The sequence below is a fragment of the Tetrao urogallus genome, assembly GCF_951394365.1.
Source record: "Tetrao urogallus genome assembly, chromosome: 2".
NCBI lineage: Eukaryota > Metazoa > Chordata > Aves > Galliformes > Phasianidae > Tetrao > Tetrao urogallus.
Window position 1 is genome coordinate 7,996,777 of NC_136814.1, and position 13,316 is coordinate 8,010,092.

At 41.5% G+C, this 13,316-nt stretch overlaps 1 protein-coding gene across 1 annotated transcript; it reads right to left on the reverse strand.

The window, feature by feature from the left end:
* Nucleotides 1-530: 530 nt before the first annotated feature.
* Nucleotides 531-6,399, reverse strand: MDH1 (malate dehydrogenase 1; the record flags this gene model as incomplete). Its single annotated transcript, XM_079550229.1, has 6 exons — nt 531-817; nt 1,372-1,461; nt 1,672-1,785; nt 4,725-4,901; nt 5,034-5,156; nt 6,292-6,399. 6 exons carry the CDS (start codon nt 6,397-6,399, stop codon nt 692-694), a joined length of 738 nt encoding a protein of 245 aa, XP_079406355.1. The 3' UTR covers nt 531-691.
* Between the last annotated feature and the right edge of the window lie 6,917 nt (nt 6,400-13,316).

Below are 13,316 nucleotides of genomic sequence, written 5' to 3' on the forward strand. Positions count from 1 at the left end.
ACATATAGATTTTAACCCAGAAGATATGAATGAAGTATTTATCAACAAAAATTCTCAAAACCAGCTTCCTTACTGAAATAAACTAGGTTGTTTCTTTTTTTTCCTGGTTATACCATTGAGTTCTGCAAGCTACGTAACTGAAACATGTAACAGACCACTAGCAGCCATTTTGTGACCAAGCATCTTTTAATATTTCTATTGATAAACATTGTAAGCAAGACCAGAGTGAACAGTATGTATATCTGGAGCCTACCCACCGATAGACTCGAGTCACTGAACGACTAGTTCAAGAACTACTGGCATTTTGATTTCCTTCTCGGCCGAACCATTGGATGTTGCAGTGATAACAGATCAGGACGTGTTCCAACAGTGCCAAATTCTAATCAAAACTGAAATTGTGCGTTAGTAGCCAAGGCATAGGCAAACAATTACGCGATTATTCTGTATCATACACAGAAAGCAACTAGTATTGAACAGATAAAGTTTGGTCAACAAACTAACTTGACTTATTTAATAATCTTTCTGCTAATAACTCGATAGGCCCAGTAGTACCAGTAAGCATATGAACTTCAAAATGCACAATTGCCACAGACAGTTGACTTGAATACAGTAATAGTGGTTGGTTGCACACTTAGAGACGACTTTTAGATTCTTCCACTCTCAAATGGCTTTGCATTTCTGGATCATCTAGTCATGCACTGGAGAGGAATTCCACAGCTGTCTCCTTCTCTTCAGCTAACTCCTTAGCAGTCAGATCCATCTTCTCACGAGAAAAGTCATTAATAGGAAGACCCTCAACAAACTTCCAGGTTTTGTCCTGTTTGAAAACAAAACAAAAACACTCTTATGTGAGAGCAAGCTTCATTCAGTTTGCAGAAAAGGAGCTTTGCAGTGAAAGCACCACAGAGAATTAAATGTCACCTTCATTCAAAACTTTGCTCGCTTATACTCATGTACAACATCAAGTTAGTACCTGCATAAGATTACAAGTTATTCACAGCTGCATGAAAAATCCTGCTTTCCTGCTGTTTTATAATATGATCTGAACTCATAAGAAGCAGTCTTACTCTTGATTCTATCATGAACCTTGTTTCTGACCACACAGGTTGTGTTTGACCTTTAAAACCAGATCAAGTAGAAGTGAATTTTGCTTTCACATAAAGAAGACAACCAGGAATAGCTAGTCATGTCAGACTACTTTTCTATCAGCTTTTCTTTGACTGCTACTTCCAAAACAGTGAATAGTGGTCTATTTTGTGAAAGACTGCTAATACCAGTCACTGCAGTTTTATAGTGAAAGCAATGCTGTTTTATAGGACAGTTTAGCAAGGTCTAGCAGAACTGACTTAGATTTAAATACAGGCTAGTTACCTTGATCACAACAGGGAATGAATATAGCAAGTCTTCAGGAACACCGTAAGAATTGCCATCAGAAATGACTCCCATGGAAACAAATTCTCCCTGAAAACAGAAGAGTTGAGGACAAACACATTTTTCACTGATGGAAGAAAGCAAAACTTTACCTTCCAATATACCGCATCATGTATGACATGCACTACACCAGAAAAGAGCCATTCTTCCCCTGCTCAACACACATGCTCAAGATCAGTGACACTGACATGTAATCAAACCATCAGGCAAACAAGCCCTTTTTCAAGAGCTCCATCTTACCGCTGGAGTGCCAAACCAGATGTCTCTCACGTGATCACAGATAGCTTTGGCAGCTGACATCGCACTGGACAGCTTCCTAGCCTTAATGACAGCTGCTCCACGTTGCTGAACAGTCTGCAATTAAAAAATACTAAATTATGAAGCAGGAAAAAAAAAATCATCATTTGGCCTAAACATTGCAAGTAAATTCCATAAGGAAAGTCCAACTTACAAACATTAATTTCATCAGTCAAGATACTATTCCATCAGTAAATTAACATGGCATACAGAGCAGAAATACAACCACGAGTTTTGCCAGGACAAGAACACAGTGTCATATTTCAAAGGCTTGCTCATATGTAGGTTGCTCTGAAAGCAATTCACCCATTTATTTCCATAGAAACTACAACTGATACAAAAAGCACACTGATACTGTTTGGTAGAGCAAAATCTCAGTTACAAAACACTATTTTTCAACATGATCACCACCGTTAGCAGTGCATTTTTGCCAAGGATGAACAAGAGCCTGCATGCTGCAGTTATAAAACTCTGCACCAGCAGAGGTGACCCACTGATGCACAGCTGGAAGGACTGCAGTGTTGGTAGGAAAATGCTGCCCACAGCCATCTTCTACTGGACTGAACAGACAGGCAGAAGGCGCTGACTCCAGACTAAATGATAGGTGTGCCAGGACAGTTCAACCAAGAAGGGCAGTGTGCTCCATGGTCTTCCAACCAGCACGGAGGCTGGTGTTACTGCATTGCAAGAGAAAGGTTGTCCTCCTCTCTGACTTAGAAGTTAGAGCCTTCAGATTAGACAGAACTGCAACACAGCAGCCAGAGTCAATGGTTTGTCCCGGTTCCAGGAAACCTCAAAAGACCACCCCTTTCCTATCCCAAAGGACAGTGCACATCACTTTACGCACTTTGGACTGCATTTTCAGATGTTTTTCAATAGGGAACTGACATGTCATCACTCCACAGACTGCCATTTTGACCGTGGCTCAGAGTGGTGACACCACATCTCATCACCAGTAATGACACATGCAATCCAGCTGTCACCTTCAGCCTCATGTTGATTGGCATATTGACAAACTTGCACACAGTATCTTCCCTCTTCTTGTGTGAGCATTCATGAGATTCACTGTGTATGGGAACTGCTGAATCACAGCCTGAACCTCTGATTGATCACCTGAGACAAGCACTGAGTCAGCCATGGGAGCACAGGTGAAGGCAATTCCTGCAGGAAAGGGTGGAGCCTGGCTGCACCTCTCCTAGACCCGTATAAGAGCTGACTGCCACTGGGGAATGATCTCTTCTGGTGATCCACTCTGCTGGAGTTTTGTAAGTAAGCCCAGGATACAGGTCAGCTTTCTCTCTATTCTCTTTTTGTTGTTATAATCTGCTCTGCCTAACTCTCTTGTTTATTTTGTAATTATAAAATCTTTATATTCATTGATTATACAACCTGGCACAAACTTTTCAATATTCCAACACTGCTACCATTGCCTCCAACACACTGAAGCTGATATTCAGCTGTATGTACATTTCCTGGTCACAACCTGCCAATTTATGCAGATGAGCTGGTGGAAATGCTCATTGTTTCATGGGCTGACAGCAGTGCATGGCTATCCCTAACATGGCTTGTCTTTCAAATTGTTGTCACCACTGCTGAAATGTACCACTCACTGTGCTCACATCCACTGTTTGACCTCCATAAATGTTTAGCAAGCATCAGTGAATGTCACTGGGTGACACTGTTTCCAAACACAGAAATTCAGTTCCACCCCTTTGATTCATGTGCACTTCCAGGTCAGGCACCATGCTGTCAGGCTGGCCCTCTGCTGCCATCTGTCACACGGTAACAAAATGTTAACAGAACATTGGTGGGAAGCTTCAATTTCTACTGTCATCCCACCAACATCCACCTCTGACATGGTGGGCCAACATCATAATGCAGGAGGCATTGTTTTCAGAGCAGTCCTAGTACCTGCTGTAGTTAGCAGCCTCTTCTTTCAATAACCAGACCTTTCAAAGCTTTAACCTCCAGAGACTTCAAGTATGTCAACAGTAACACATTTCTCAGAGCTTCACTGGAATTTAGGTTTTTACAGCTGAATACCAACATGAACTATTTGATCTCAATCCTACAGTATTTAATGTGTAAAATTAATTTAGTTTCTAAATAATCATTTAGCTCCTTTTTCTCTTCAGCAGACCATTCTAGTATGGATCAGCATTACAGTGCACCTAGAATGCAAAACAAACCAGTATCTTGCTTTGGCCATGCAAGACACAGCAGGATAAAGGACATGGTAATGAGAAACTCCTGTAACAGCTTTCTGCTTATACTTGGTTGGCAGTATGCACTCATTTTCCTCTAGCAACAAGCATAGATTAGAACAAGCAATACCTAAAACCAAGATAGGACAGGATATAGACATATAACAAAAGATGTCCACCGTTCCAAACTGAATGTATCTTGGATAAAAAGCAGAATTTGACTGGCATAGACTAACACTGCAATTCCAACCAGCGTGTGCCTGCTTGGAGTCCAGTTCAAAGGCTTTAATAATCCCTTTGCTTTATACTGCAGTTGAAAACATTTGTAGTTTTCTAGATTTTTCAGATTACTTTTGAGAAATGCTGTTGGTGAGGTCATAGATTGAGATTTGGAGAGAAGAGAAGAAGGTGTTCACACACTGTGCAAAGCTGTTTCTGGTGGCTGGGTGGGAGCAGCACAGGAAAGACGATCCTTCTTCATCTATTAAACCACCAGTGAACTGCTGCTTGTGTGGCAGAGGAGTTGCAACAAAGCTATGACCGAAACTTTGTGTTGAATCATTTGAATACTCTTTTTCTAGTAGTGTTTACAAAAGTATCACAATACCTTACGTTTTTCAAGAGCAAATAACTGACTGAGAACAAGTATCTGGAGAGAGTTTATTCTAGCTAAACAGATAAATTCTGAGATAGGAATAGCTGCTCCAGTCAGCCAGTTATATAGTTTACAGTTTTACGTGAAGCTGGGAGAAATCCTAAGTACAGGATGATCACTAGAAGTCAAGACCTTACCAGGATAAAGTCTCCCTTCAGCCAGCTGTCATCTTTTATAGCTTCATAAACTCCAACTTCCTTTCCTTTCACATTCACCTTTGCATGGTTAACATCTGGATACTGAGTGGAGGAGTGGTTACCCCAGATGATGACATTCTTCACATCATTCGAAGTCACACCAAGCTTCAGAGCAATCTAATTGGAAATTAAACATACCCTTTGAATTAGCTTCAGCCTCTCAATTCACAAACTTCTTTGGAAGCACAGCTCTCTCTGTATTTAGGCAGAGACCACAGAAAGCATTCTAAGTAAATAGGTTCTTTTTACCTGAGATTTAGCTCTGTTGTGATCCAAGCGAGTCAAGCAGCTGAAGTTTTCCTTTGGTATCGATGGGGCTGACTTTGATGCAATCAAACAGTTAGTATTTGCTGGATTCCCAACTACCACCACCTAAAAAGAAAAAAGGAGAAGAGGAATTATGGAATGAAGAAGCAGCACCATGTATTTAGTCAAAAATGCTATTTCTGCAAAACAACTCCTTCCAATGCAATATGAGAACTCTCTATAAATGGAATGGCTTTGCCTCCGAGAAAACAAACTCTTGGTTGTCTCCAGCAATACTCAGCCACCATCACCTTAAAAACTATTCTGAGACTGGCTGTCACTGCTCTGTGTAATTGCTTTATAATTAAGAAAGCCAGAGGAGTTGCTTATCTCAATATTCATAGGCAGTTAGAAGTGAAATATTGCTGAAAGTCAGATCAATTTATTACTATGGGAAAACTGTTTTTTTATTCATCTTTCATCTACTAATATGCCTCAAATGATTAATGTCTAGCTCTGCATAATCTCAATCACACAAGCTAATCTACAAACCTTCCTTTATATTTCCCCTCCTGAAAATGAGTTCAGTACATTTTCCATTACTCTGCAACAGTTATACTGATAGTTTTCATTCCAACTGTATAAAGAAGCAAACAAGTCTTTAGAAGCAGTAGGAAGTTCATCAGTAGAGGAAGTAGACATTAAAAAGTCAGTTACAAAGCACAGTTGGAGTCTGGGTCTAAGATTAAGAGCAGTAGGAGAGCAGCCACATGATCCCATTAACTGTGCTGAAACAATCTGAAAGAGAACAATTAAAAGCTTCCAATGCTCCAAAGACCAAGATGCAAACAACTGAAATGAGCTGATCTTTTGTGCAACTGTAATTCCATATTGATGCTGAAGTTAAGGGTCATTATGTTAAAGCCACTGATGAAGCAGACAGCTGCATGCAGATAAGAGTTCTCCCAGAGAAGAGATAACAAAAAAAAGATTTTTCTTTTTAACATTTTTAAGTATTACTAGTGTGTATGGAATATTGCAATTCAATGTACCTTTTTCACTGAATGAATTAAGGACTAAAACATCTACTAATTTAACACACCATATCTCATCAAGCCCTCACTGTGTTACAGTCTCCAGGACCTAAGAAACAAAATGCCTGCACTGAATAGGTTCCTACTTGCACAGAATCACACCACAATCTATTTAGATCTCTAAATGATTCAGAGCTGAACCTTTACAATTCAATTTCAATATTCACCTTGACAGTCTTTTTGGCATATTTGTCCAAAGCTGCACCCTGAGACTTGAAAATTTTCACATTTGCTTTGAGTAAATCCTTCCTCTCCATGCCTTCTCTCCTCGGCATGGAGCCAACCAGAATTGCTATGTCAAGGTCCTTGAATGCAACTTCCTCTTTGTCTGTTGGAATGACCTCTAAAAAAGGGAAGGAGAAAAGAAAAATCTATCTTTCATAGCAAAATGTTTATATATATAACATACATACATACATCTATATAAAATCTGATCCAAAAACAGCAGCACCTTTCTGTTCCAAAAAATGTAAGCAAAGTCATTTGGCATTAATTCCAAAGATTGAATACTTGCTATTCAACAGTTTCTATATGCAAATATTTACTTAAAACTTTAGCTATAAATTCTGAGCATAGGAGAAGGATGTGTCAGAAGATACCTTCTGTTTATATATATATACATATATTCATAGATATATACAGACAGGTAAATGTATAAATATGCACAAATTGCTCTTCACTCCTACAAAAAAAAAATCACAAATTTACAGTGCCAAGTACAAGTGAAGATTTCCATTGCCTCTAAGAATTCAAACTGAAGAAGGGTTGATTGTACAAGAGCTAGAAGCTACATGCTTTTCACGTAAGTACTATAATAATAATCACAGTGGCATCTACCGGCTCCCTTTCTTGTGCCCATTTAGAATAGAGGAACTTAAATATTACATGACCTGAGGAGTATTTTCTCAGTGTGTCTTTATGAGGAAATACATCTCCAGAATTGTTTTTTGGGTGGTAAGAACATGCAGGCACATTTCAAGATTCAAAGTTATTTCATCGTTAGGCCAGAATACAACAGATAAACGTACGAGTATGTGACAATTTGCTGAATGTGCCAGCTACCCAGGCTTAGGTACATGAACCAGGAACTTAGTGAATTCTTTATACAAAACCCACTTGATGACATTCTTCCTCGTATGAAGTCTAAGTCAAATTAGTTTAACATCCACACAAAATAAAACTAAGAAAGCATCATCTAATACATTCTTCTGCTTAATGCCAGCTACTGCAATTTCTAGATCCAGCAACTGTGTTAGAACACAATATAGGTACAAGAAAATGCCTTTTGGCACCTCTCAGCAGCGGCAGGGCACAGTCTTGCAGCTCCATCACTACGCCTTCCAAAACAGTCATCATAGGAGTGATATCCAGCAGCACAAGTACAAGAGGCTGCAAAGAAAGAAACAGTTTACTCGGAATTGATCGTAGACTCATCTGCTTTGAAAATCAATTTGTCTTGTTATCTATTAGAAATTTATCTCGTGTAAGGAATATCAACTCAGAACTTTAGCACGACCAAGTACTGAAAGCTTGCATAACTGAGCAGGACTCTCACAGAATAAATCACTTGTATAGTGGTCAAACATTAAATCTGGCATTAGCTTACTCATTTCTGCGCAGCAGAGACAAACAACAATTCAGTGAACTCTCACCTGCTCTTTGCCAAAGACATCTCCCTTGGCGATGCTGTAGAGCAGGGAGTAAGCAATCTGCCCGGCAGCTCCGGTCACCAGGACTCTGATGGGTTCAGCCTGGAAGAAAGTTGGGGAGACTGAGCCACAGCCACAGTGCAGGTTCACAGCACCTCGCAGTGGTACAAGTGAATGGGTACTACAGAAATGAGGTTAAGATTATTTAACCTGGATGAAATCACATGCTTAAAAATGGATCGAGGCCAGCTTCTAGGATCATACCAGAGCCTCCAGAATCTTCTCTGCCTACACTTACAGAAACAGACCATGCTTGAAAAGATATCCCCAAGAATAAATGCTCCCACAAAAGCTTCCAAAATTCCGGGAATCACAATTAGAAAAACATGGTATGTATTTAAACAATGCTACTTTTTCAGCACGAGGCACTGCGATGCACACTCGACTCACTAGACTATCCACTTATACTTCCAAACTCACAATTTTCAGGAGCTGTTGTACTTTGCCAGTTATCAGATTCTGAAAATACAGACTTTTTTTTATGAACTATTTTGAATGTTTACTTGAAACTGAAGATTTGCTGAATGCTGCAAGCCAAGGAATCTTAAAACCAATGTCTCACTAAACTGTTACACAGCAAATTCACAGACATGATGGGCAAATACAGACACCAATATCCAAACTGACCAAAAACCCCCAAAGACTGGGAGGCTGTTATGCCAACATGCTGTTATACTGTACCTAACAAAAAAAACACGAAAAACACAACGCAACCACCACAAGGCTTACTGTGTAGCAAAAGTCCATTCTGTTAAACAGAACGCTAATACTGAAAGGGCAAAACATGCCAAAGGCTATTCATAATCCAATATTCTTTAAGCCTGCTTTTTGTATCACTCTTTTTCCCTAGAGGCAACAGGGGGAAAACTGTTAAGACAGGAACACGAAGGCTTGGACCAGTCTGCTGGAATTCTACACTCACTTTTACAATTAATTAAAAGATTATCATTTCAGTTATGGACAAAACACAACATTCAATTATGTCAGACGTAATTTAATTGCATACAGAGCTCCACTACAAAGCAGAGCTTGCAGACCAAAGGTGGTGGTTTTGCTCAGCATCAAAGAGGTTGGAGCTGAAATACAGATCCAGCTTTGGGATCCTGAGTTTAAAGTGATGCTGAATGGGTCCAGGCAAGATGACATGGGTGGCTGCAGTCCTGTGTGCATGTCCTGTAAGATGAGACTGAGGAAGCTGGGCATAGTCTGGAAAGGTAGAGAACAGAGAGTGCTCCAACAGCAGCCTGCTAATGCTTCAAGGAGGGCTACAAAAATATTGCTGCTGAACACTTCTCAGTAACAGATGGCGGAGTGGGAGGTCACAGATCACAGCTTGGGAGGTTGAGCATGGACGTTAGGAGGGGAATTCTCAACTAGGGTTGTACTGCTTCACTGCAACCAGGCACCCAGAGAGTTTGTGCACCCTGCTCCCTTGATGGATGTTAAAGATCCAGATTAAAAAAACAAAACAAAACAGAAAAACAACAACATGCATGACCTTAGTTTGAAGGAGCAAAAGACTTTCTATTAGGCTGGATCAGGCAACCTCCAGACTCAAGAGCAAGGCAGAGTCAGACCAGGTGGTCTTTGCAACCAATATTCCTTCTATGATGCATTGGAACAGGCTGCCCAAAGAGGTTGTGGATGTCCCATCCCTGGAGGCATTCAAGGCCAGGCTGGATGTGGTTCTGTGCAGCCTGCTCTGGTGGTTGGAGACCCTGCACATAGCAGGGGGTTGAAACCAGATGATCATTGTGGTTCTTTTCAACCCAGGCCATTCTATGAGTCTATGATTATGACTTGAGTGCATGCTCTCTGCCATAGCCACCAGTCAAGCACAGCTGCATCAAGCTAACATGAGGTGATCATAAAAATTAGGCTTTGTAGGAGCTGTCTCATTCTACACTGCACTAGATAAAATGAGAGCACAAGTGTTAATCTATTGAATACACAGAGTTAGAATTCAACGTGATTTTGCCTTTATTATTCATAATATTCTTTAAATGTTTGGTTAATTAGCTGCCAGTCCTCGTGCATTCATTTGAACCTATCTTACTGCGAGTCTCATCCCACAAACCTCATAAAAACTAATGAGGAACGAGGAGGAGAGGAGACAATCAATTCTTCCCATTTTAACTCTCAAAACTAGTTCCACTATGTTGTTTTGGAAGTTATATGCTACAAAAGTACTGCGAGGTCTGAATGACGATGGGCAGGACAGACTCAGAAGCATATGAGGTTTAAGAACCAACTTCAGTGTGTTTTGAAGGAGAATCTACTTTTTATTTAGGAAATGGAGCAATGAATGCTCTTTTTAGGCTTCTGATCTTAGCAGTTTGGAAAGTACTGGAAAATTACTGTACTGCAGAAACTTGGCCTGGTGAAATCCCGTATGAGGAGCATAGAAAAAGCCATTTTGTAAGGGATGTGTGATGGAGCTGTCAGCTCATGGCCAAAAGGGATGATTGAGCACCTGGTGAAGGGGTATGGCTGGCCCAGGAAGCACAGGTGCAAGCAATTTTCCTGTGCTTTCCACGTGACTGGAAGAGAGTTGGATGCAGGGTCCAGCCCTGGGCTCATTTAAGGACTGGCTTCAAGGGAAAGAAGGCCTCCTGCATGAGGGCTGCTTAGTGAGGAATATTCCACAACTGGAGGCCCTCATCACCAGCTGGGTGAGTCAACTTTTGTCTTTTATATGACTGTTGGTATTCCCTGTCATGTTTTGCCTGGTACTGCAAATAATTTGTCAGAAGCAACTTTGCTTCCGTTCTTATTCTAATAAGTGAATGCATTTGCTTTGAGCTTCATGGTAGCTTGAATCCATCATGAATTTGGTGCTGCAGAATTTTTGTTGTAATAGAGGATTTTAAGAAGTTGGGCTCACAAGTTGCTAAGGAGAAAGATTCTATCTACACTCATGTCACAAAAGGGAGACAAATTCAGCAAACTTCTTATACCACGTGCTTTCCATTTTATATGTTAGTGTGATCCAAACAAAAAAAAACTCCAATGCATTCACTAGTAAGCATTTAGTCCAGCAACAGGATAGGAAAGGAACAGAAGATTTAAACAAACAAAAAAAAAAAGCAAGAAGTAGGTTGTTTTGTGTGGTTTTTTTTTTTTTTTTTTTTTTTTTTTTTTTTTTTTTTTTTTTTTTGTACTAAAATAGCCTTAACACTTACCCTGGCTAAAATAAGCCCTCAGTCTGACTCACCTCCACCCTCTCAAAAATGTTTGTTTACTGCCATCCCTCTGTTTTCTTGTCTCCATTCTGGCCTGGAAGAAATGCAGCAGCTAACACAAACCAAGGAGCACTGCCTACTTAGTTTTCTCTCTCCAAGGCATCACTACATTATACCCAACCCAAAGCTTCCCACCTACCACCAGCAACTCAGCAGTAAGTGGATTCTCTTCCCTTTGATTCTACAATCTCTGGATCAAGATTCTCATCCCTTGACTCCAGAAGTTGGATCAAAACACTGAAACTGTTTTGCTTCTTACAATAGCAGAAGGTAGCTAACTTTCCCCAGCAAGCTTATATTGCATCGCTTCTAAGCACTGTTATCCTTGAGCAGCTGAGGAAGGGAGTTTGGAGAAGCACACAGATCCCAAGCTAACAGCCTCCCTGTGAGGGAGTTGCAGGTGCACACACATTCATGTTCAGGCATTTAATCCATGACTTGGCTTGTGTACAGGGCTTCAACGAGAATAGTGTCATGCTTTAGTAACTGCAGAGGTGACCTTCATTTACTTGGGTATATCTGAACTAGGAAAAAAACAAGTAATTGAGCATTTAATTCCAAAGCCTTTTCTACTCTGCGTATGTCAGACACATGGTTTAAAAAGTTTTAAGAAACAAAGAGCAGTAAAGATAATGGGGGAGGGGAAAAAAACAAAACAACAACAAAAAGTGTGAACACTGTGACTGCTGACATTTGTCCTCATTCAATAAACACGTTGGGTTTCCACTCCTTCAGATTATCACTGGTTTAAAGGTAAATATTCTGCTATCAGATGAGGAAATAATGGGTTTAATGCTTCCAGTCCCCAGCTGGGACTCAGGAACTTGGTGTCTAAATTACTTTTGTGATTACTGCTGGTATCAGCAGACTTAAAACATCAGTGCTGCAAATGATAATAGTACTACATGGCAAAACAGATCAGGAGGTTATGAAATTTAGTTAAAAAAGCAATGTTAACCCATCATTTACCAGATGTAGGAATGAGAAAAATCCGCTGCCTGCTTACACAAGTGATGAACTTTAAATTACTAATTAGTTATTAAAGATGAGAATTAGCATTATTGCAGCTGAATTTAGCTGTCAAGTTGCCATCAGCATTATTCCTGACCGACGAAACTAACCAAGCTATCCCACCATGCCTGAAAATACTCGGAGCACATCAGTGAGACTAACTAGTCACAGTGCCCTCAGAAGCTTGGAGCCTAAAATCAAGGCCAGGCTGGATATGGCTCTGGGCAGCCTGGTCTGGTGATCGGCAACCCTGCACATAGCAGGGGGGTTGCAACTGGATGACCTTTGAGGTCCTTTTCAACCCAGGCCGTTCTATGAAACCCTTCCTTCCTTCCCCTGAAGGAGCACGGGGCACTGCCAGCAGATGTATCTGGGAACGTGGCAGACTGCATCAGCAGGAAAGGGGCAGAACTCCAAGGGAAGTCCTTCTTCAGCAGTGACCTTCAGCCAGGTGCCCCCACTAACTTCTGTGTCATTCAGCTAACAGCAGCTGCATCAATAGACACAAGATTCTGTTTCACAAGTTTGATGCTGACAGCAAATGCATAGAAAGAGTACTGCAGGGGTGGAAGAATGAAAGCAGTGATGTTCCAATGAGTCTAAGTATCAAAACAGAGCTTTAAACAAATGGTTCCTGTGGGACCAGCAGATTCACAGCAACCAGTTTGGAAAGCTCATGTGCAAAATGAAATGCTATGCCTTGTGGTGGCTCCTGAGAGCCCACATTCTGAACAGAAACATGAGTTGAGATGCAGAATTGATGAGGTTTTGCAGACTTGAAATACTTTTTGAAAGGTGCTGGGAAAAGAAGTCATTTTAGGGCATGCAAGGAGTTTTAATATACATAGGAAAGTGAAGATGCGAGTAACAGAGCACGGAGGCTGCCTGTTACAGGGCAAACAAGGCCTCCGGGCAGAGGCGCAGCGTGTCCCCAATGACCTGGGAGCCCGGGGCGAACAGCCGCCCTTATAGCGACGAACGGAGCCGCACCGCTCCGAGTCTGCGGCGTTTCTCCTTCATCGAGGAGAGCCGCAGCGCTCGGCAGGACGGGCACGGAGGGAAGGGCTCCGCGCCGCAGGGAGCCCGGGGGAGCCGCCGCCATTTCGAGATCGCCTCCGCCCGAGGAAGCCTCGAGCCTCAGCCCCCTCCCCCAACCACCTCCCGCGGCCCCTGAGCGCGGCGTCGCCACACGGAACGGTACCGACCATGGCTGGGAGCAGCGAGCTGAGC